The 24,245-nt window shown below is 46.0% G+C and overlaps 1 protein-coding gene across 1 annotated transcript in view; it reads right to left on the bottom strand.

Annotated features, from left to right (window-relative positions):
- ANTXR1 (ANTXR cell adhesion molecule 1) overlaps window positions 1-24,245 on the bottom strand; it is a 215,884-nt gene that overhangs the window by 51,268 nt on the left and 140,371 nt on the right. Inside the window, exons 15-17 of the mRNA XM_006119107.5 lie at window positions 18,451-18,546; window positions 16,279-16,446; window positions 9,508-9,588 (exon numbers count right to left, since the gene is read on the bottom strand). Of these exons, the coding sequence (XP_006119169.2) occupies window positions 9,508-9,588; window positions 16,279-16,446; window positions 18,451-18,546 (345 nt within the window). The remainder of the gene's footprint in view (window positions 1-9,507; window positions 9,589-16,278; window positions 16,447-18,450; window positions 18,547-24,245) is intronic.

Below are 24,245 nucleotides of genomic sequence, written 5' to 3' on the forward strand. Positions count from 1 at the left end.
CAACAAGCAGACTAAATGGGAACTTGGTAATAGTCTTCAAACATGGAAAAGGCTGTTATAAAGACAACAGCAATCCATTGGTCTCTATGTCCACTGAAGGGAGATAGTAGGGAAAATGTTCTAACTCTACGAGTGGTTAAGCTCCTCAATAGGCTTCCAAAAGAGATTATGCAAATCCCATCTCTGGAAAATTTAAGACTAGATGGACAAGCACCTGACAGGGCTGGTTTAGGAACGTTTATTCTTGCCTCAGCACAGGAGGTTGGTCTTGGTGTCCTCATGAGGTCCCATCCAGCTCTACATTCCTATGAGATAATTCTATGATATCTCTTTAACACCCACATCTTAGGCACCTGTATCAAAAGTAGCTATGCTGGGTCCACTGCCTATTACGCAGACCAATATTGTCTCATGTCCTTGTGCCCTTCATCTGTCTGTCTGCTGTCTCTTGTCTTCTAAGCTCTCTTGTGGAGGTAGGCACTTACAGGGCCTTAAAAAAATCTGGCCCTAAGTGATTTGACCAAGGTCACACAAAGAGTCAGTCTCAGAGCTGAGAGCAGAATGCAAGTTCCCCAATTGTCAGTTTAGTTCCCTAACCAGCAGATCATGCTGCTGTCACATGAGAACAGCGTACATGTTAACTGAACATGTTACATCTGTCATTGTAGTAGCTTATAAGATGAACATGAAAAGGGCTATCAATCTCCACCTTCAGGGCCTCAGATGGTCACTAGTAGGGGTCAATCAAGCAAAAAACTCTTGCCCCTCCCCATTTTGCATAATTGTAGGGATTTAGGCCCTGATTCAGCAAAACATGTAAGCATGTGCCTGTCCCATTGAATTCAATAAGACTTGAGTATGTACCTAAAGTTCAGCATGCATTCAAGTGTGATGCAGAACCAGGGTCCTAATCATGAATGGCCCATTGTTCTATGGACAATGAATCTATTTCAATGTGGCAAATCTTATTCCCTAGGCTGCAGGAAACATTCATAGTGAAACCTGAAACCATCCAAAGTTGAGGTTTTTGGCATTTCATTGCAACTTAAAGAAATAACCTGCCTGAGGGGTGGAGAGAAATTTGTGCAGGTTTCATGCTTTTCTCAAGGAAAATGTTCACTGTTTTTCAGAGCCTCATTCTTGTCAGCTAATTAAACAGAGTTTGTACCTTAGACATTTTATTGATGTCTAACAGGATACTAGCTCAAGTGACTGCACTGGAGAATTTGCAAAAGTATCTGAAAAATACTTCTTTCTGTACATTTTGAATAACTTTTGTGGCCCCTTTTTTATATATAATCATACATGGTCTTATTATGCTTTTTCCTCCACCTACATGCCCAACTAATGTGAAAGCAAAGCAAATTAAATTACCAACAAAAAATAAACATGATTTGCTTCCAGCTTTCAATGTCACAGGCTACATTTGAGCTCCAAACACATTTTTATAATCAACTTCCAAATTCCTGAAATCAGCCTTTACCATGGAAACACAACAGGCAACCTTGGGTGCCACAATAATTACTAGGACCCTTTGCACTAATGAGAACTTGCCTCCAGAATTATAAAAAGGCCCAAATATTTTTTTTAAATCCCATCTGATGATGTTTTGACTATAAAAATAACCTCATTAATGCAGACAAAAATGCAAACCTAGTCTCTCCAGAATGCGAGAAGACCACAGGAATCCCACGTTACCCTGACTTCCTTGCTTTATTAGAAACAGCTGCATCTGCTGGTAACCTCAGACCATTTCCAGGTTTGACGCTGAGGAAAGAATTTCACAACCTCTTTGTGCATCTCGGCTTGCTTGACCCTCTCTTTTCCTTTTGCTTTGCAATGGAAAACACACTTCAAAAAGACCCCCTGGTATTGTAAACAAGGGCTCGCTGCACATTCTGTCCTTGCAGATACAAAAGAGAGGGGGATGTGTGACCCGTCAAGGCAGAGATAAATACCAAGGGTTGGATCCTCGACTGATCTCAATTGGCTGAGCCTCAATGGTCTGTTAGACAAAAAAGAACTTCCAGGAATACCGAGTGCCGATAATCGCGTGATATTTCTGCACACTGTCATAATGCCAAGCCCAGCTATAGTCCTACAGGGCCTTCCACCCAGGAACCTCACAGTAATCACACTTCACAGCCCCATGAGAGGTTAGGATGCACCTTCATGGTCTGAGCATGGGCATATCTATTGGCCTCAGTGGGCTTTGGGCCCAGCACTAAGGGCTAGGTTCACAAAGGGGTGGAGGCATTTAACTGTCACTTGGATAGCTAAGCCCATGTGTCAACTCTTCCAAACCCCTGTTCAGCTGCTGCCTTGCCCAGTAGGTGCCTAATGCTCCTTGGCACCTACCTGTCTGCCAGTGGGCATGTGCAAAGCCCCCGTGCAGATTCACCGGCTAGGTGTTCCCCCACTTACCTTGCCTGCAGGGCTCGCTCTCTGGTAGGTGCTCTCTGAGCTCACTTCACCTATAGAAAGTGAGGGGGAGGCGGTGCCTCCTCCCATTGACAATGAGCAGAGCACTCAACTAGGAGGTGGCAGGAAGGGCCAGAGTTCCTTTTCTGACTTAGGGAGGGTGGGGTTTGAAGCTAGTGGGTGCCCCAGGTACAAGGGTGGTTGGTTTTTTTTTCTGAAAGGGCTGGCCTAGCTTAAGAAAGGCTTCATGCTTCTGAATCCTAAGCAGAGAGAGACTCCTTCTTCCGGCCCAGAGTCAGGTGCCTAACTCCCTTTGGGCCGTGGGGTGAATGTAGCCTGAAGAGAATGAAAACAATCTTCAGGGTGCAGAAGCTGACAGTGGGAGGAGGCGGCTGGGGTCAGGCGGGACCGATAAGTTGACTGGAGTTGAGACTCTGTATACTGTTCTCTTTCTTCTAACTGTGCCTACTTGTCACAGCCATACGCTGGGAGCTTCTTGGGGCAGGGACCAGCCTGTTTATCTGGCACACTGCAGGAGCCACCATAAATAAGCAATAATAACTATGTGATGCAATGCTGAAGCGAGCACCATGAGGCTTTCTGCTGAACAGCCTAGCTCATGGCCTTGACATGCTTAAAGGAGCTGACTACTTCAAGGGCTGCTTGTATGAAAGTGGTGTCATCCTAGGATCTAGTCCAATTTCTTTCCAGCCTCTGAAATAAACAGATTCTTTTCAGTTATTTTGTATCTTGCCTTCTTTGTGTAGCCTTTCACCTTTATGCTGACTGAGAGGATGTATTAATGTGCCTATGTAACTAATCAAGGGGTTGGACATCACCTATTGTTTCGGTGGGGGAGAAAACGGAAAGAAAATAAGGTGCCAGTTGCTTTCATGATGGCCTCCTTGTAGCTCTTAGAAATAACACAGGCTGAAGGGTTCCTCTCCCCAGATGTCAAGTGACTCTTTACAAGCCTGCAACAAGGCTCCAAATACTTACCTAGGCCATTTGCTGAGAATGCAAAGTGCAGCGCTTCTCAAGGTGGAGGAAAGCCAGGGCTCTGTGGTAATGGGTATGAAGGCTACTGGACTCAGAAGAGACCTAGTTTCTAGTTATCTCATTCCCAGACTGATGGATGGAGCCCGCACTGCCTATATTCACCACACAGGGGCTGGAATGGAAGGCAATGAAAGGAACTAGCGACTCCACGGATCCAAACGGCATGGCAGACGAAAATACGCAGCGCTGCTCTGAGAATCAGCCATGCAGAGGGGGAGTGGGTGCGCCACAGCTTTCATTGAGGGGCAGCAGGAGATGGCAGACTGATGAAAATAATAAGAGATGGGTCCCATCTCAGATTTGCATCAGAACTGGAGTCCTGCCTCCTTGCCGATCTCCCACGGAATGTTCCGGAGGCCCCCCAGCTCTAGCAAGTGGACAGCATCTAGCAGAACATCTCTCGATGGTTGGACATGTGAATTGTTCCGGTGCCCTGCAAAGTGCAAATCCCAGGTCTGGTGATAGTGAACTTCTGCCTAGAGACGTGATGTACAAAGCAAGTGTGCTAGACAAGAGGGACACGGTGCTCGCACAGGTGTAGTCGGACGTCTATACTTTGGGGATGGGAGGCAGCTCCAGTCATTCCAATGGGACCATGTGTAAGTGTGTATGGGGGGGAAACTTCGTATCTGCCCAATACTTGCAGTTTTATTGGGCCTCCTCAAACGAGGCCCATGCGTGCTTTCCTACAGCAGCTCAGGTCGTTGTCTTTAAGAGTGGGGTTTTTATGGGCGGAAGGGTGCTTTGGAGGTGGGGAGAAGGGTAAGGAGAGGATTTCTAAGCCAGTGGCTGACCTGCCCCATGGAGCAGTAGTGTTACACACTGAGAGTTTGACAGCCTTAAGTTTCTTGCCTTTTGGAGTTGGCAAAGCCCAGTATTTGCTCCAGTGTAACCAGGCTGCAGTTTCAAACCAGCTGTGGCTCTTTTTTAAAATCCCCTGGAATCATTGATGCCAGCATCCTGGGCTTCTTTCCTAACCTGCTGGCAAGAGCATTCAAATACCTGCCCCTTCTGTCAGCACCAAGGACAAAAACAGGATCAAAAACAAATCCATCATCTAGATTGCTATGAAATACCCCATGAGTGCAAACCGCCAGGTCATGCCAAAGATTTCATAACCCGGTGAGAACAAAGCTCAGCCCTGCTGCTGCCAGACGCCAATGCACTGGCTGGTCTAAGGGTCTTACTCACAATCGCATGAACAGCCAAAAGTTATCACATGCCACAGCCCTACCTGCTGATGCCAGCAAGAATCTCTCAACCTTTCTATGCCGGCTAACGCTTTGTGCTGACAAGCCCAGAGCAAGACACCCATAACTGCATATGGAATTCTGTGTCTCTCTGCACACACATGATGCTTGAAACCGTGGCCTCAGCTGAAAGACAATCTCATGCAAGTGCCAAACAGAATATACCATCTTCCCCACCCACCTCTCACCGATAGGTGTCCTTGATGTAATCACCATGGCTTTGTCTACACTAAAGGCTTCTGCACAAGAAGCTTTTTTGCGGAAGAGATCTTCCACAAAAATGTCTTTCACAAGAGCACATCCACACTGCAAAAGTGCATCAAAAAAAGCGATGTGTTTTTGCACAAGAGAGCATCTAGGCTGCATGGATGCTCTCTCAAAAGGAAACTCTGATTGCTATGCACTTGTGCTTTTTTTTTTCGATTGCCTCTTTTTGAGCAAAACCCCGGTTTCCCATCCACACACACCTCCTCACAGAGGAATACCTACACCAGAAAAAATTCTCTGTTCTTTCGTTTTACTTGCACAAAAATGCACTTGAGGTATGGATGCTCCACGAGTTTTTGCGCAAAACCTGCTGTTTTTGTGCAAAAACTCTGTAGTATAGACCTAGACTGTGATTCAAAGGAAGAAACCAAACCAAAGCTCCCCAGCCAGACTCTGCCTGCCTGGCCATGGGACTCTTGTTGTTTGATCTGTGCACATCTATGGAAATGTCATGGCATTGCGATGTGATGAGTGTTGCAAAAGAAACACGTCGTCTGATTAAGCAGAGCCTCCATGTGTCGATTTGAGTCCACCCAGACGTCCCTTGGAGGTCATCTCTGTAGGGCTTCCCCATTTTTCATTTTGAGAAGGGGATGTTCTGTTTTATTCTTACCTTTAGGGGAAGTAAACCATTAACAGGGACCCTGGAGCGTCTGTATTTGGGTATCTGGGAGGCAGAGACAGCTGCAGACTGGATTTGTGGCTGTTTTCACACTGCTGCCCCAAGCCACTCAGCAGCAACCTTTGTGCTGGATATCTCTTCAGCCCTGGGTGCCAATCATACCAAGGCAGGAATGTCTCTTATGTGCTAGTGTTTGCTGTGTGCCGGCCTGGGAAAACAAGCTAACCCATAAGTAACCTGGGCTGTGCTGGGTTTATAATGTTGTCCTTGGCCAAATGTTTCCAGTTTATCCACCAGAAAAGAGACCCAGAGAACAACAGGGGGAGCACTGAAGAGATCTCAGTGGGCTTATTTTATTCATTGACTTTATTTAATTGATTACATATAATTTTTAACTACGTGTATTTAAAATTTAATTTAACTGGCATCTCCCTGTGCTCCTTGAGCCCCTCTCACACGAACAAATTTAGCTTTAGACTGTGAAGTCATGATCATCATCTCCACTTTGTGGATGAGGAAGGAAAGAGAGGGTAAAGGACTTGCCCAGGGTCACACAGAATATGAGCCTGGTCATAAGCCTCCCAGGTCAGTTCCGTAACCATCCTTCCTCCGAAAGTGAAACCGTAACTCCCCTTCACGCTACAGGGCTTGCCCTGGAGGCTGGGCTCTGAAATGCAGTGAAAGGGGAAGGTGTTGGGACCTAGGCTGCCGCCCAGTGCCACACATCTCCCTAGCAGCACCCTGCGACCCGAGTCAGCTGATCTGGGCTCTGAGACTTGCTGCGACAGGATTTTTATCCCCTCTGAGTTCTAATTCCGATTGCCTTCCTGGCCACAAGGCTGCGCTCCAACTCCCACAGCTGGAGAATTTATTTTTCATTCATTTAATTACACTGTCTCTAAGTCACAGCATCTATGGTGCTCTCATTTGTTCACCACGTGTTCTAGGGCTATTTCCCACTCACTTTGGGTTCAGCCTGCAGTTGAAAAACATGGTAAATTTGCATGAACTTCAGGAAATGGCTCCATGGGTTTCACTAAGCATTCAATCAAGGGTCAGTGCAGCCATGCCCATAAAATATCCACAGCTGTGCAATTTGTCCATCACAGGCCTACAGTCCCTATACCACCTCCCATTGACTCAAATGGAAATTCTGCCAAAGGCTGGGTCACATGCACTGCTGGGTAAAACAACTTGGATTGTAAACTCTTTGGGGCAGTCACCATATTTTTGTGCTGTGTTGCAAGTGAATTAAACTAAACCAAATTAAAGCCACTTTAATTCTGAAAGACGGCATCCACACAAGGGTTTCGTGTGGGGCACGTAATCCTTTTTGACTTCATATCTTTAGTTAATTTGGATTAGTTTTTCGGAGTGTCCCTGTTTAGACAAGTAATTCCGCTGCATGGACTTATACAAATGCAAAACCAGCAAAAGAAAAACAGGACCAGCTGAGAGTATGCAAAGTCCAAAGTACAAATGGTTCAAAAAAGAATCAGATAAATTCATGGAGCTCAATGGAGATCTGTTCAATAGCTATTACCTAACCTAGCCAGATGCACAACCCCATGCTCTGTGTGTTCCTAAACCCCCATCAGCCAGGAGCTGGGACTGGATGAAACTCTTGGAATTGCCTGGTTGTGTTCATTCCCTCTGAAACAACTGACACTAGACAGTGTCAGAAACAGAACACAGGGCAGATGTGCTATTGGTCGGACCAGACGTGGCTGTTTGTCTGTTTCCATGCACATAGGAGGCTCCCAGTTATGATGGCATAGAACGCTGCTAACTCCTTTGACTTCAGTGATGTTATTCTCGACTTTCCCAGGAGCATTGAGATCAGACTCTATCAAACAGCAGATCCATGCAGCTTCTCAGCGTAAGCAATCAATGTATATAAGAAAAAACACTACTTGTACTCAGCTCTCCATGGGCAACATTCACACAAATGGCCTGTTTCAGCAATTTGTGGAGTGTAAACTCCCGGAGATGGGTATCAGACAACTAAGCCATTTTCACAATTTCCCCCCTGAAGGCAGAAAGTATTACAACTTTTATTCACAACTCCTCCCTGCCCCCCATTCATTTGGTAGCCAATGGCAAATTATACAGGGAGCCAAACACTACAGAACAATGGCCCACTACCAAAAATGTGACATGGTTGTTAGCACTGTTCTTGTCTCACTGAGTTTCCTGATATCTTCTGAATGGTACACACCAATCTGAACTGAGCCAAACATGTTCCTGATGTAATACAACTGCACTCAGCTAATTCATGCCAGGAATACATTGGCCCTGTCTGCTAACTGTATACACAACTAGTAGAATTCACAGAAGATTCAGTTCTACTGATCAAATACATGCATGTAAAAATACACATACAAACAATGATAATGCATTGTTAATGCTGTAAGTTTGTTCAATTAAAGTCACAAAAAGACAAAGTCCAGAAATCCAAAACTTATGGCTCCTACAGTTTTGTCAACACACCCACGTCACACATCATGTATATACTCTGAAATGCATTTTAGAACATAAACTACTTATATTAATCTATAGGTATGTCTACACTTGCAGCCTGTTTCAGAATAGGGCTGCAAATGGAGGCATTCGGAATTGCAAATCAAGCCCGGGATTTAAATATCCCGTGCTTGATTTGCATCTTCCCGGACGGGCGCCATTTTTTCCAATTTACAAGCCTGGAATAACTGCTCGCGTCTACATGTGGCAGTGAAACTGGCGTTCAAAATAAAACCCTATTTCGAACTACCTGTTAAACCTCATTGCAGGTAGACGTGGGCAGTTATTCCAGGCTTGTACATTAAAAAAAAAAAAAAGGCACCCGGCAGGGAAGATGCAAATCAAGCGCGGGATATTTAAATCCCGGGCTTGATTTGCAATTCTGAATGCCTCCATTTGCAGCCCTATTCCGAAATAGGCTGCAAGTGTAGACATACCCTTAGTCTTTAAGCTGAAGAAAAAATAGGGATAGAAAACATTTTATAGGTAAGATGCAACAGAGCATTGGCACTGGTGCCTCAACATATACCATTCCTCCTTTCACCTTCACGCAAAACACGAGTCCATTGCCTGTAGTGAATTCTACTGTCCCTTCCTCTGAAGAGGAGTGCAATTATAAGAACACATGAATAGATGCAGACATATAATCTGTGCTCCTTCTATACAATTAATTATTCAGAGAGCTGTGAGCCCAGGATCTGCTGCAGACAGAGTGAACTTGCGAAGGGATGCTCCAACCCACACCTACCCCCTTCCTTTACTGAGCAGATTTTCACATGCTAGAAATTAATGTTGGAGAACCAACAGCTTTAGGAGGTTCCAAATTAAGACACACAGAACATTCTGCACCTCAAACTGCAATCCCTGAACAGGAAGAACTCCAAATTATGGAGTAAAATCCTGGCTCCATCAACCAATGGGAGTTTTGCCATTGACTTCAATGAGGTCAGGATTTCACCCTTGGAGTCAAAAGTGAGCACTAAGCTATGAGAAATCCATGCACGTTTTTCTTCCACATCCAAGGCTCCAGCTAATGGAAAGTGGATATCAAATTGTGACAGCAAAACTATTTCAGGTTGAGAGTTTCTATGTAGTTGGACAATTGCTATTGCAATGTGATTTATATAACTTACCCATGTCAACAGGGCTCCAAGGCAAAGGAATCTGAGCCCTCAGGATTTTCAGTTGCAAACAAAGTTCATGCAAGTGGCTAAGGTTTGTTTCTGAGATGACATGTTGGTGTCTGACAACAGGGACAGGTATCTCCAGGCTAAACAACCAGTCCGTCCCACTGGAGAAGGGACTCAGAAGTTGGTGGGTGTGGCTGGGTTTTTAAACGTACAATACATGTTATAAAAGGGACAGTACCTGGTCTCCAGGCTGGGGGCGCATCACAGACACACGATCATAGCCTTTCCGCAGCAGGACCCAGAGAGCATCCAGCTTGCCCTGCAATTACAAGAAATACAATGAATTATTTTGGATGCGATCAACATGTGCTGAGTGGATAACACAGGTCAGCGGCAGCACAGCTTGGCCCTCTTTGCTTAAACTGAATGCTGTGCGTGTGAAAGACACAGGATCATCAGTCCTGGAGTGGGATGTCCAGAAGCACGATCAGCTCCTACTGCAGACTCAAAGGTGAGGTTTTCAAAAAGCAATTAGGCCCCTGAGACCTGCAGAAAATCAACAGAATCTTTTGGGTGACTAACTCCCATTTGTACCTCTGAAAATTGCCCTCAAAGCTTGTAGGCAACTTGCATACCTGCCTCCAGCCTTAACTCTCAGCTGAATGGGCACCAGCACCATGCGGGGCGGAGAGAATCTTCACTATTTAAGCAATCTCTAGTACAATGGTGGGCAACCTACAGCCCCACGGCTGCGTGCAGCCCATTGGGGTTCTGCGTGTGGCCCATGAGACATTTTGTTTACTGTTGCCCACATGAATGATTGCCAGATTCTGCTGGACTCCAGTCGTGTTTCCTACCGGTGTTACTAGAGTCTCATGCACATAAAGCAAGGGCATATCAAACGAGGTGCTCATTGCACACAACATTGATCGTGAGAGCCATGCGCTCCCTCTGCTTCCAATCACAGCGCTGCTACGGCTCCATTAGCACACTCCATAAACTCTACACGAGCACAGTTAGCACAACAGCCCGATCCCAGGAGACTGCCTTGGTTACGACAACACACTGAGATGAAGAAGGCCACTCATGCAGCCCACTCACTAGCCTAGGTTGCCCAGCGCTGGTCTGGAATCTCTGCAGAGGTTGCTGATGAAAATGCTACATACACACAGGAAACATTTATACCTGGTTTCCCCAGCAAGTTCCTCTTTCTCTCCCCACTGCCAATCACTGCCCTCCTACCCCACATCGGGCTCTGCTGCTCTTGGTGCTGGGATGTTGGTCCAAACAGAATCCTAGGGTTGGAAGAGACCTCAGGAGTCATCAAGTCCAGCGCCCTTCCCAAGGCAGGACCAACCCAACTCAATCATCCCAGCCAGGGCTTTGTCAAGCTGGGATTTAAAAACCTCTAGGGATCAATATTCCACCCCCTCCCTAGGGAACCCATCCCAGAACTTCACCACCTGCCTAGAAAAATCGTTTTTTCTAATAGCCAACCTAGACCTCTCCCATTGCAACTTGAGCCCATTGCTCCTTGTTCTGCCACCACTGAGAACAGCCTCTCTCCATCCTCTTGGGAACCTCCCTTCAGGAAGTTGAAGGCTGCTCTCAAATCCATAAGCTCAAATCCCTCAGCCTCTCCTCATAGGTCAGGTGCTCCAGCCCCCTAATCATTTTGTTCTCCCTCCACTGTCCCCTCTCCAATGCGTCCGCATCCTTTCTATTGTGGGGTGCTCGGAACAGGATGCAATACTCTAGATGTGGCCTCACCAGAGCTGGATAAAGGGGAATAATCACTTCTCTAGATCTGCTGACAATGTTCCTCCTAATGCACCCTAATATGCCATTAGCCTTCTTTGCTACAAGGGCATGCTGTTGACTTGGCCACAAGGGCACACTGTCCAGCTTCTCATCCACTGTAACCCCCAAGTCCTTTTCTGCCCAACTGCTGCTTAGCCACTTGGTCCCCAGTTGGTCCCCAGCCTGTAAAAATGTTTGGGATTCTTCTGTCCCAAGTGCAGGACTCTACACTTGTCTTTGTTGAACCTCATCAGATTTCTTGTGGCCCAATCCTCCAATTTGTCTAGGTCCCTTTGGACCCTGTCCCTGCCCTCCAGCGCATCGACCTCTAACTCTGCTGCTCTGACCCTGGGGCACTGCGCCTCTGCTGCTCCGGCTGTGGACCAGCCAGGGCTTTGTTGCTCTGGCCAGCTAGGGCTCCATTGTTCTGTCTAACCAGCCAGGGCTCTGCTGCTCCAGCCAGCCAAGGAGCCACTGCTCCAGCTGGACAGGACTCGGCTGCTCCGGCCAGCAAGGGCTCCACTATTCTGGCCAACAGGGGCACAGAGGCTCTTCTCTACCCAAGTCCAGCAATGCTCCTGACCTCAGCCCACTGGTTTTTCCCCACATGTTCTCCAGCCCCTGAGCACCCAGGCGGTCCTCAATTTTGCACAACCTGTTGCCAGACTAAGGAAATCTGGATTAGAGAGGTTCAGTCTGAGTTGTTTTGTGGCCATGAGAAATCTCCTGATATGCTTTTTCTTTGGCTTTAGCTAAAGAGAAGTTTTCCACGCCATTGTAATGTCACATCTCACTGAGGGATTTCAATGGGGGAATTTGTTAGGAATAGAGCTGGTTGGAAAATGAAATGTCATTTTTTCAAAATGGAAAAGTGTCTGACTCTGTCTGGCCTTTGAGTTCTCTGACAAAAAGCCAAAAATTTCCATAGAAAGGAGACACTTTGTGCACTATAAATAAATACAAATATAAATTCAAATAATTTTGTCAGAAAAATGAACTGTCTGTCAAAACTGGTTTCAACAGGACGCTTTTGAGCAGCTCCCAGTTAGAGGTGACAGATTGGTATGTGCCAACTCTGCCTTTGTAGCACAAATTGTGCAATCCCAAAGAAGGCATCCCTCTATTTCTCAATGGAATGAGCTAGTGAGAAAAGGTGCAATTGCTGTGGCTGTTTCCCAGATGAGTTTAAGGAGGCCATAAAAAGTGTACAGGGTAGACAGCAACATGTGGTCAGAAACGCATATTCTCTGGTCAGGGATTCCCTGCACTGCTGTCATTTTTTCCTGTCCCTTCTGTAAGGGGCCACTGTTTCACTCCCAAAAATGAATCCACTTATCTGAGATTCAAAGAAGATTTTTCTGGAGCAGACTGTGCTGGAATTTTTCATTTCCGGAAGAATGGAAGAGCACAGAGGTATAACACACTAACTGGCATATTTCCCAAACACACTCTGAATTTCTGCCAACTGGATCTCTCCAGGCTGAATGCATGACAATCAGGATTTGGTTTAGTTTGGTACTGTCACAGAAGGATGTTTGAAGACATTTGCAATAAAACTACCTGAATGCTACTAAAATCCTGAATGCTGCTTGCCATTTGACTGACTAGCTGCCAGCACCTTTGCAAATATTTTCAAGTACATTTCATCTCTCCACCTGGCAATGTATTTCCAGAGGAACCAATTGCCTTTGAGGATGATTACAGCCATCCCAGTCTTTTCACTAGTTACTTATTTGAGATAAGATTGAACCTTAGACCAAAATACCCCTGGGTTAGAGCAGGATCAGCCCCATTTGCTATCTGGCTCTTCAGGCTAGTGACCTGTTGTCTAGTCTACATTTGTACAGCTCCTAACACAATGTTGTCCTGATTGTGGCTGGGGTGCTCGGACATAATAATAACAATAATAATTGCCTAGAAATGGCCCTTATGGGATGAAATCAAGTCAAGGGAAATTGAAGATGGAGATGAGAAAAAAGCATTCTCACAGCGAAGAGCCAACCAAGTCTGGAACAGTCATTCAGAGAAACCAGTAAAAACCTCTTGTTGGATTCTGAAACAAGAACTGCACAAACACTCAAAGCACTGTGTGTGCCTGGGCATGTGTGTGGGGAGGGATAGCTCAGTGGTTTGAGCATTGGCCTGCTAAACTCAGGAGAGTGAGGTCAATCCTTGAAGGGGTCATTTAGGGATCTGAGGCAAATCTGTGAGGGATGGTACTTGGTTCTGTGACAGTAGGGGGCTGGACTTGATGACCTCTCAAGGTCCCCTCCAGCTCTATGGGATAGTGTGTGTGTGTATATATATGTACATATTATTTTTTTTAAGACACATCTTATCCTTACTCACCCTGCTGGCAACCTTTACTCTAGAATGAAAGTTACCTTTCCATTTTTTCCTCCACAGAAAATGTAGACAATAAAGAAGCAGTTTCCATTTTTATCAAAAATTTTCAGTGGAAACATTTGACTTTGAATTAAAAGAGTCAATCCTAAAAATTTTCATCTGAAAACTGAAAGAGGGTTAATTTTTGGATGAAAATATTTAGAAGAAAGAAAGAAAGAAAGAAAGAAAGAAAGAAAGAAAGAAAGAAAGAAAGAAAGAAAGAAAGAAAGAGGATTTTCTAGTTTATATCTGTGGGAGCAGAAGACCACACTGGAGGAGTCTAGCTACCTACAGACACTCCTGTGAGAGGAAACAGAAGAAAAACTCCATGAAATAAATGACAAAAGCCAGGGGATTTCGAGTGAGGGTGGCCCTTGTGCTGCTGTGTAAAGAGAAGGATCACATGCAAATGATCACCTCTTACACGTAAGAGGTATTTTAAGCAGTGTCAGAGGGAAAGGAATGCCTTGTTTAGCCAATGGAGAGTCATGGGCATTTGAACACTGGCATGAAGGAAAATTTAAAATGGAGACATTTCCAGTGTGTGAGGCCATTTAGCTTGTGGAATATTCCCCGACAGGAAAGAGTGGATGGCTATGTGTAAGTTTAAAGCATACTGGAAAAGGCACTGAAGGATACACTTGAGTTAGCAGTCCTGCCTTGGCTGGGTGTGTGGACCTAATGACCTAATAGATCTTTCCCACCTCTGACTGTGGTGATTATGTGAGAATGTCCCTGCACGACATAATGCAAATTCATCTCAGTAAGGTCATGCTGTCCAGGGAAAAGATTTTGCTGAGAGTGGAGTGGGATGCTGGAAATGTTTCTTACAGCATGGGAAGAGCAGAACCTCACGTCCCCAGACATCGTTCCTTCTTTTCTGCTGCGTTCTCATGGATTGTATTCAGGGAAAGTCTTGGATGCACATATTCTGTCTGCATACATCGTCTTTCGGGGGTAATCCAGTGATGGGTGGTGATGGGTGTGGTGGAGATTAATAACTCCATGAAGACTTTTCTACAGATGGGCTCAAGCCACTGAATTCAGTCCAGATGTTAAACACCCCTCCCCCAGTGTATAAGAGCATTTAGATCAGGGGTTTTGTTTGGGCCTTTCGGTAGTTTACATGGAGTTTGAAGACTGAAGGTTTAGATTTTCAAAGAGAAATAGTCCCCCACCTCCCATGCACACTCCTTAGGGACCATATTTAATAATCCCTGTCTGGAATGCTTACATTAATTTTTAGTATTATTATTTAAGTCAAAGCTTCTCTTAGTAGAAGAATGGGCCTAAACATGAACCCAGTTTCTCCTCAAGGCTTTGCCGAACATTGCTAGGATCCAGATCTTCATACCACATGAACGAGAGTGGCTCAAACTTGGAAATTAGTCAGAAATCTCCCAATGTTCAACTTGGACTCTGCAGTAGTGGGGGAAATGGGTTGAGACTCAGGAGCATCCTCCCGGGGATTTTTCCTGAGATATCACACACCTAGGTCTAGTCAACACTTAACATTTAGGTTGAATTAGTTGCATCTCTTGGAGCACTGACAAATTTCACTCCAGGAGCACCTTGATGTGGCACCTATATGCCAGTATAATAGTGCCTTGTTTCAGTGTATTTTATGCCATGTAGGCTGGAGCAGCCTCTGCCCGTAGGGTTGCCAGATGGTTTAAGCAAAAATACTGAACAGTCCTGTGGAAGAAAACATTGTCCTCACTCTGAGTTTGTAAGCAACAAGTAGCCAGAGGCAGTTTTATTACGAGCTGCAGCAAGGGAAAAACTGGTTCGGACGGGGAGGGGGAGGGGGGGCGGCAGATCTTCGAATACAAGCAATTATGAGGCAGTTTATATACTGTCCATTAGACATAATAACAATAACAATTAGTCTCCTTCCCATTACAAACACCAATGGCTAACAGTTATTTTAGTTCCACCCAGATGCTCCTTATCTCAAGGTCCCTGCCAGAGTCAGCATTCTATCCTTATCTCCTGAGAGGCAAAGGCAGCAGCTAATTCCAGATCTCGCGTTGTCAGGCCACAGACTTAGCCTGACTCTTGCTCTCTTGTTAACAAGACAAAGATGTCTGTACACAAATTCCCTTCTTCCCTTTTCCTGCCTCCACACTGCTCCCCTTGAAAAAAAACCCTGTGGAAAAAATTCTGTTGAGAGAGGTGGGTAAAACAGCTATGTGAGCTGGCATTTCCCTCCCCGCTGCTTGGAGCTTTGTGTGTTGCCATTAGTAGCACTCACCTGCAGGCTCCATTCCAGCCACTCCCATTGGCTGTGATTCCCAGCCAATGGGATTGGCAGAGGGCAGTGCTGACAAGCGCAGGGTCGCATGGAGCTACCTGTTCCCCCCTAGGATCTGCACCAGGTAAGTGTCCCAATCCTCTGCCCCTCCCATACACTCCCTCCTGCCCAGAACCCACACTCCACACCCAAGCTGCCTCTTCTCACACACTGAACCCTTCATTTTGGCCCACCCCAAAGCCTAGGGAGCCACCCAAAATCTACTGGCCCCAGGTCCCCAGAAGAGCTGATCTGGCCCTGTTTACCAAGGGCCAGTGGAGGTTAAGCTTCAGGTAGCATAGTGGGAGGAAAGACGCATAGCTGGGGCTCTTTATACCAAACCACCCTTTCGGCCATAGGTGCGTTGTGCAAGTTAGAGCAGCCTTTGGATGGATTCCCAGGCATGAGTCTGGGGACTTAACACAAAGGCAGTAACCACTTTAGCCTTTGCACACGAAAACTCCACAAGGTTGTCTGAATATTTAACATGGATCTACTGACATCATTTTGCACTATGCAACTGAGTCCTACCTTGATTGGCGTGTACCACCTCCGGGGAGAAGAGGACCTGCGCATGCTGTTCCCCAGATTCCTGGGTTCTGGGAATTCATATTCTTGCTCTGGCATCTTCACTCTGGCATTCTTGGCTTTCTCTAGCTTGGCCCCTTCTTCTGTGGAACCTTTTTCTCCCCAGCGGACCTAGGAAGAAAAACATGGTGCCATAAGAACATAAGAAGGGCCACACTGGGTCAGACCAAAGGTCCATCTAGCCCAGCATCCTGTCTTCTGGATCTATATTTCCCCATTGTCCAGTTTCAGTGTTGAGAGAAGGACCAGCTGAGGATTTGGATACTGGGATCTGAGGTTTCAGTTCCCTCCAATCTCTGCAAGGATTGGCACATGTAAATACTGAGTTTCCTAGAACTGGAGAGGATCCTTTGCCTCAGAGAAGACAATTATTACGCAGAATCCTGGTGTCTTTCCTTACTTAAAACCTGATTCTGAAGCCAGGCACCATGTGGGATGTCCTCATTCAGGCATGCAGTCCCACTGGAGCCACAGGACCAGATGCTTGAGTTGAGATTGGCAGAAAATGCAGTTACACGGGGCTAGCTTCATCCCGTTCCTTAAGTATACTCTGGCTACTCTGCAGTTTCCCAGTGGAACAAGGGCTACTAGCCCACTGGAACACCTCGCTATGGGATGTGGCATCACTAGAAGACTTTACATTAAGACTGGACATCTCTCTAAGGGTACGTCTACACTTACCACAAAGTGTAGAGCACAGAAACTGCTTTCCTGGCTCATACGGTCTAACTAGCAGTGTAGACAGTGAAGGATGGCTTAGGTGAATAGAATAGGATGCCTTAACAGCTGAGTCCACAGGGTATGAACCTTACACAGCTGTCTGCACACTCAAGCAGAGCCTCCCATGACTACACAACTATTTTTTGCAGCACCATGTCCTGCTGTCTCCAGCGGTGGGGAAAGGCTCTGGTGGGCCCCTGCTGCCATAGCCTTTAACTATGATGTTCAGCTACACTCTGCAGAGACCAGCATGGACCCAACCAGTGCCTGTGCTCTTTGCAGGCTCACCAATGGGAGGAGAGGGGGAGCAAGGCAATTTAAATCACTATTGGAACCCTGAACAGTGCACTCTGGGTGATTCTGAGGGCTAAGAGGGCATAGTGCACTCTGTGTGTCTCTGAGGGCTAAGAGGGCATAGTGCACTCTGTGTGACTCTGAGGGCTAAGAGGGCATAGTGCACTCTGTGTGACTCTGAGGGCTAAGAGGGCATAGTGCACTCTGTGTGACTCTGAGGGCTAAGAGGGCATAGTGCACTCTGTGTGTCTCTGAGGGCTAAGAGGGCATAGTGCACTCTGTGTGTCTCTGAGGGCTAAGAGGGCATAGTGCACTCTGTGTGTCTCTGAGGGCTAAGAGGGCATAGTGCACTCTGTGTGACTCTGAGGACTGGGGGGTGTGGTGCACTCTGTGTGTCTCTGGAGGCTGAGGGGTGTGGTGCACTCTGTGTGTCTCTGGAGGCTGAGGGGTGTGGTGCACACTGTGTGGTGTTGAGGACTAAGAGGGCCTGGTGCACTCTGTGTGGTTTTGAGGGCTTAGAGGGGTGTGGTGTGCATTGTGTTTCTCTGGGGGCTGGAGGGGTGTGGTGAGCTCCGTGTGTCTCTGGAGGCTGGGCGGTGTGGTGTGCTCCGTGTGTCTTGTGGGGATAGAGGGGTGTGGTGCACTCCGTGTGTCTCTGGCGTCTGGGGGAAGTGGTGCCTCCATGTGTCTCTGAGGGATAGAGGGGTGTGGTGCGCTCCGTGTGTCTCTGGGGAATAGAGGGGTGTGGTGCCCTCCATGTGTCTCGGGGGGACAGAGGGGTTTGGTGCGCTCCGTGTATCTCTGGGGGATAGAGTGGTGTGGTGCGCTCCATGTGTCTCTGGCGTCTGGGGGAAGTGGTGCACACTATGTGGTGTTGAGGGCTAAGAAGGTCTGGTGTGCTCCGTGTGGTGTTGGTTGGTTTGATTTTCAAAAGTTCCATAAATTCCCATTGACCTCAGTGGAGCTTCTTCCAATTAACACTGGTACCACAGAGCATGAGGTTACACCTCCTCTTTCTTTCCCTCTGGCTAAATTGCAGAAGGATCTTGTGGCTGAGTTTACAAATGAGTTTTTCTGGTTAATAAGAAAATGTTTATTTACCTCCATCCTTTTAATGCCGCCAACACCTCGGCCACCATAGTAAGACGCATCAACTGTTGGCCACTTCTTCTTAGGAAGACCATCGTCATCTTCTTCCTAGAGAAAGGAGATAGATACATCATGGGCTTATGCTGTCAGTGGACACAAATGAAGTGCATATGAAAATGGATATCCAAGTAAAGTGCAACCATAGACTGTAAGATCTCTTTATGCAGGCTATGTTGAGCCAACAAAGGCTGCACACAAATTAGCTTACTGATGCAAACTTGAAACCAGTTGGTAAGTAGTGAAGACAGCACAGTGTGGGCTTCAGTGCAGGCAGGGTAAGCTGGGCACAGACTCTGAATATGTACTCAACTCACTAGCCCGCTCTCGGTTGTTTCCATTGTTATGTTGCCTGCTAGCTGGACTAAAGCTAGCCCATGCCTATGTACAGATATGCCTGTAACTTGGCAGGGTGCTAGAAAGGGATCCTTTAGTGGTCATTTTCCAGGAGACGTGAATTCCTGTCATGACAATATTGTCTGGGTGAGGAAATAACATCGCTTGAGAGGTACAGTCCTGTCCCAGCAAAACAACTTGTTTTGTTTTAAAGATGGAATCTGTCTTGCATCATATCTCTGAATTCTGAGAAGTGAATGGGCTGATTCCACAGTGTTTCCAGTTGCAAAATCACTGCTGGAAATTTGGTTGAGACCTCCTTAAAACATAAAAAAAAAGAAGCAGGAACACAGGACCAGATGCTCAGCTGTTGCCAAGAAGCACTTGGAGGCATGAAGGTGGCTTTAAAAGCATCTTTGCCCTCCCTCAATCTGAGGGCTTGCTGGGTGCTGCTCTGGGTCCCTATGCTGGCTGTCAGTGGCAACAAGGAGCCATTCTGAAGCAGTAGATCAGGGGGATTTACTGCCAGCGCTGGTGGAACTGTGTAGCCAGATACGTCTGTTTAGGGTCGGTTTGCACAGTGGAACAGTGAGGAGAGATTACGAGGGGCGGGGGATATGACTGGGACTTTTCAGTTAAAAGAGATGACTAAGGGGGGGATATGAGAGGTCTATAAAATCATAACTGGTGTGGAGAAAGAAAAGTTATTTACTCCTGCCAGTAACACAAGAACTAGGCAGCACCAAATGAAATTAATAGGTAGTAGGTTTAAACCAAACAAAAAGTAGTATTTTTTCACACAACGCCCAGTCAACCTGTGGAACTCCCTGCCAGTGGATGTTGTAAAGGTCAAAACAATAAGAGAGTTCAAAAAAGAACTAGATAAGTTCATGGAGGAGAGGTCCATCAATGGCTATTAGTCAGGATGGGCAGGGAAAGTGCCCTACCCTCTGTTTACCAGAAACTGGGAATGGGTGACAAGTGTTGTAGTAGGGGTTTGTCCTGCTTTGGGAAGGGGGTTGGACTCAATGACCTCCTGAGGTCTCTTCCAAGCCTACGATTCTGTTTACTGATGATTGACTGTTCTGTTCAGTCCTTCTGGGGCACCTGGCACAGACCATTGTCGGAAGACAGGACACTGGGCTAGATGGACCTCTGGTCTGGCACAGTATGGCTGCTCTTATGGTCTTATCTTCTGAAGGGCACATATAGCAGAGTGTCCCACTGCGCACGTTCGATACCAGACAAATGTCAGCAGCTAAGGATTTCAGAGAACAGGGGGGTAAAGAACTCACTAAGAAGCAAAGAGGGATGCACTCTTTTAGGGATTCAAACAACTTGCTTCTCCAAATGAAAAGAGGCCCTATCAGCTACTGGGTGTAAATATCAAGGAGGGAGAAGATTGCTCAGAAGTGGTTCAAGATGGCATTTCCATGAACAGGATACCGGTGAGCAAAGGGAAATGCAGACCTATCATTGGAAGACAGTCCTAAAATGAGCTTTGACGTGTGTAATCACTAGGGGGGCTGCTCTCTCGAGGCAGATACGAACACTCTCCTGGCATGGCTTCAGGGACTTTACCGGATTTATTCCAGCAGACAGTTTGGCCCACTGGGTAAAAACTGAGATCCTGTGTTTAGCATTACCCACCGTGGGAAGTTCCGTTGAAGCCAGTGGGACTGTTCATAAAAGGGAAACCTATACAGGGTCGGGGTCTAAGGAAAGGATTTGGCCCAGTGAATTCTATTAAAGCATTGTACAGTCCCCCGCGAGGTAAGTGAGTGTTAGGACAAATTACAAAGGATGAATATAGGCAAGCAACACAGGAATGCAGGGGCAAGATTAGAAAGGCAAAGGCACAAAATGAGATCAAACTAGCTACAGGCATAAAGGGAAACAAGAAGACCTTTTATAAATACATTAAAAGCAAGAGGAAGACCAAGGACAGGGTAGGCCCACTGCTTAGTGAGGAGGGAGAAGCAGTAACAGGAAACTTGGAAATGGCGGAGATGCTCAATGACTTCTTTGTTTCAGTCTTCACCGAGAAGTCTGGAGGTGTGCCTAACGTAGTGAATACAAGCAGAGAGAGGGTAAGTTTAGAAGACAGGATACACAAAGAACAAGTTAAAAATCACTTAGGAAAGTTAGATGTCAGCAAGTCACCAAGTCCTGATGAAATGCATCCCAGGATACTCAAGGAGCTGATAGAGGAGGTATCTGAGCCTTTAGCTATGATCTTTGAAAAATCATGGCAGACAGGGGAGATTCCAGAAGACTGGAAAAGGGCAAATATTGTGCCCATCTATAAAAAGGGGAATAAGAACAACCCAGGAAACTACAGACCGGTCAGTTTAACGTCTGTCCCAGGGAAGATAATGGAGCAGGTAATTAAGGAAATCATATGCAAACACTTGGAAGGTAATAAAGTGATAGGGAATAGCCAGCATGGGTTTGTGAAGAACAAGACATGACAAACTAATCTGATAGCTTTCTTTGATAGGATAACGAGCCTTGTGGATAAGGGGGAAGCGGTGGATGTCATATACCTAGACTTTAGTAAGGCATTTGATATGGTCTCGCATGATATTCTTATTGATAAACTAGGCAAATATAACTTAGATAGGGCCACAATAAGGTGGGGGCATAATTGGCTGGATAACCATAGTCAGAGAGTTGTTGTTAACGGTTCTAAATCCTGCTGGAAAGGGATAGCAAGTGGAGTTCCGCAAGGGTCTGTTTTGGGACCCATACTGTTCAATATCTTCATCAATGATGTAGATATTGGGATAGAGAGTACGCTTATTAAGTTTGCAGATGATACCAAACTGGGTGGGGTTGCAACTTCTTTGGAGGATAGGGACATAATTCAAAATGACCTTAGCAAGTTAGAGAAATGGTCAGAGGTAAACAGGATGAGGTTTAATAAAGAGAAATGCAAAGTGCTCCACTTAGGAAGGAACAATCAGTTCCATACATACAAGATGGGAAGCGACTGTCTAGGAAGGAGCATGGCGGAAAGGGATCTAGGGGTCATAGTGGACCACAAGTTGAATATGAGTCAACAGTGTGATGCTGTTGCAAAAAAAGCAAATATGATTCTAGGTTGTATCAACAGGTGTGTTGTAAGCAAAACTCGTGAAGTCATTCTGCCGCTCTACTCTGCACTAGTTAGGCCTCAGCTGGAGTAGTATGTCCAGTTCTGGGCGCCACATTTCAAGAAAGATGTGGAGAAATTGGAAAGGGTACAGAGAAGAGCGACAAGAATGATTAAAGGTCTAGAGAACATGACCTATGAAGCCAGGCTTCACGAACTGGGCTTGTTTAGTTTGGAAAAAAGAAGATTAAGGGGGGACATGATAGCGGTTTTCAAATATCTAAAAGGGTGTCACAAGGAGAAAGGAGAAAATTTGTTCCTCTTGGTTTCTGAGGACAGGACAAGGAGTAATGGGCTTAAAGTGCAGCAGGGGAGGTTTAGATTGGACATTAGGAAAAAATTCCTAACTGTCAGGGTGGTCAAATATTGGAATAAATTGCCAAGGGAGGTGGCAGAATCTCCCTCTCTAGAGATATTTAAGAACAGGTTAGATAGACATCTGTCAGGGATGGTGTAGATGGAGCTTGGTCCTGCCTTGAGGGCGGGGGGCTGGACTCGATGACCTCTCGACGTCCCTTCCAGTCCTATTATTCTATGATTCTATGACTCTACTGCCCTAGAGGGATTCTCAAACTGGGGGGCGGGACCCAGTAGTGAGGTGAAGTAGCAGCCCACAGACCCAGAGGGGGAGGAGCCATGCCCCAACTGGACTACAGGCCCTAAGGGGGTTACATGGTTACTATCTGGGGGTTGTAAGCTGTCAGACTCCTCCTCCAAACCCTGCTTTGCTTCTAGTATTTGCCATAGTGTGAAATATATTAAAAATGTATTTTGATTTATAAGGGGGCGGGGCGGTGTCACACACCTGGATAGAAGGGTCACCAATACAAAAGTTTGAGAATGGCTATGCAGTAAGGGACAATCCTGAACTGTCCCAGGGCAATGCAATAGCTGACCCTCATTTGTTATAGTTTCCATTTCTCTAACTGGGCTGCAAATTGGCAAAGCAGAGCTGTTTAGAAAAGGAGACGTATTTACTGTGAAAACATTAAGGAAGAATTTTTTATTTCATTTCTAAATTGTTACAGGAATTTTCCAGGTTTTTGATAAAAAAGCAAAAACTTTTCAGCTTTCAAAAATCCAAATCAACCAAAACCCATCTTTGACTAAAAACAAAAACAAACCCTAGTCCAACATTTTTAGTTTTTCATTGAAAAACCATAACTTTCAAAAAAACCTAGCATTTTCATTTCCAAACAAAGGCATTCTTTTGTCATTTTTGTGTTTCAGTTGGAAAATTCTGACTTATTCTAAAGAAAGTCTAACAATTAGCTAACAAATGCAAGTTTCTTCTTTGCCGAAGCCTCTCTTTGCTGAAACATAAGAACTTAATATCTCTGTATTAAGTTTTCCATGAGGATTTTTTTAAATTGGGATCAAAGCCATCCAAATATTTTCCTTCAATGTTCTCTCTCTCTCTCTCTCTCTCTCCCTCCCTCCCACCCCCCTTTTGTTCAGCACAAAGTGGACTTCTCACAACAGGAAATGCCAAGACTTAAAAAATCTTCCCCACAAGCTCTTATAAGCTCTCCCAGTCATTCAGATCTTGAAAGGAGGCGTGTCTACCCAAAGAACAACAAAGCCAGCACCTCCCTCCCCTGCCAAATGGCTACAGCCTAGGCTTGGAAAGCAAGAGAGTCACAAGCCCATTGCAGGATGAGGCTGTTTACATGATTTATAGGGACAGTCAGTTTTGCAACACAAGCACGAAAAACATTCTTGTTGTGCTTCAGACTTGGCCAGAAATTCAAGAGGACATATGAGTAGCTAAATCAAAAGAAGCCCAAATGCAGAGGGAGAGGCAGATGGGTCACAGGTCTGGTCCTGTTAGTCTCACTGTCCCCATCTTACTATTGGAGGCACTGTGGGGGATGGATCGGCGTTCATATCACACTCTCCATCAGTACCCGGAACGGGCAAGGTGATGGCCCAACCAGCAGACCTCATTCAGGGGCCATGTGCTGCTGGAGGCAAGTTGCACATGGACTAAGAAGAATTTGGGACACAGAGGGATAAAGTAACTCTTATAGGTTCATTGGCCATTGTGATAATTTAGTCTGAGCTCTCATATAACACATCCCATAAGTGAGGTCAGGCAGCAAGTCGATGGCAGAGTCACAAATAGAACCCAAATGCCAGGAGTCTCACTGAAGTGCTTTAGCTTCAAAACCATCCTTCTTCTCAGTTGTGAATGTGGAGCCAAAGTCAGAAGTCCTTGCTCAATCATGAGTCAGGCGTTTGTCGCACCACCCTTCCAGTG

The sequence above is a fragment of the Pelodiscus sinensis genome, chromosome 28, assembly GCF_052426305.1.
Source record: "Pelodiscus sinensis isolate ZL-2025 chromosome 28, ASM5242630v1, whole genome shotgun sequence".
Classification (NCBI taxonomy): domain Eukaryota; kingdom Metazoa; phylum Chordata; order Testudines; family Trionychidae; genus Pelodiscus; species Pelodiscus sinensis.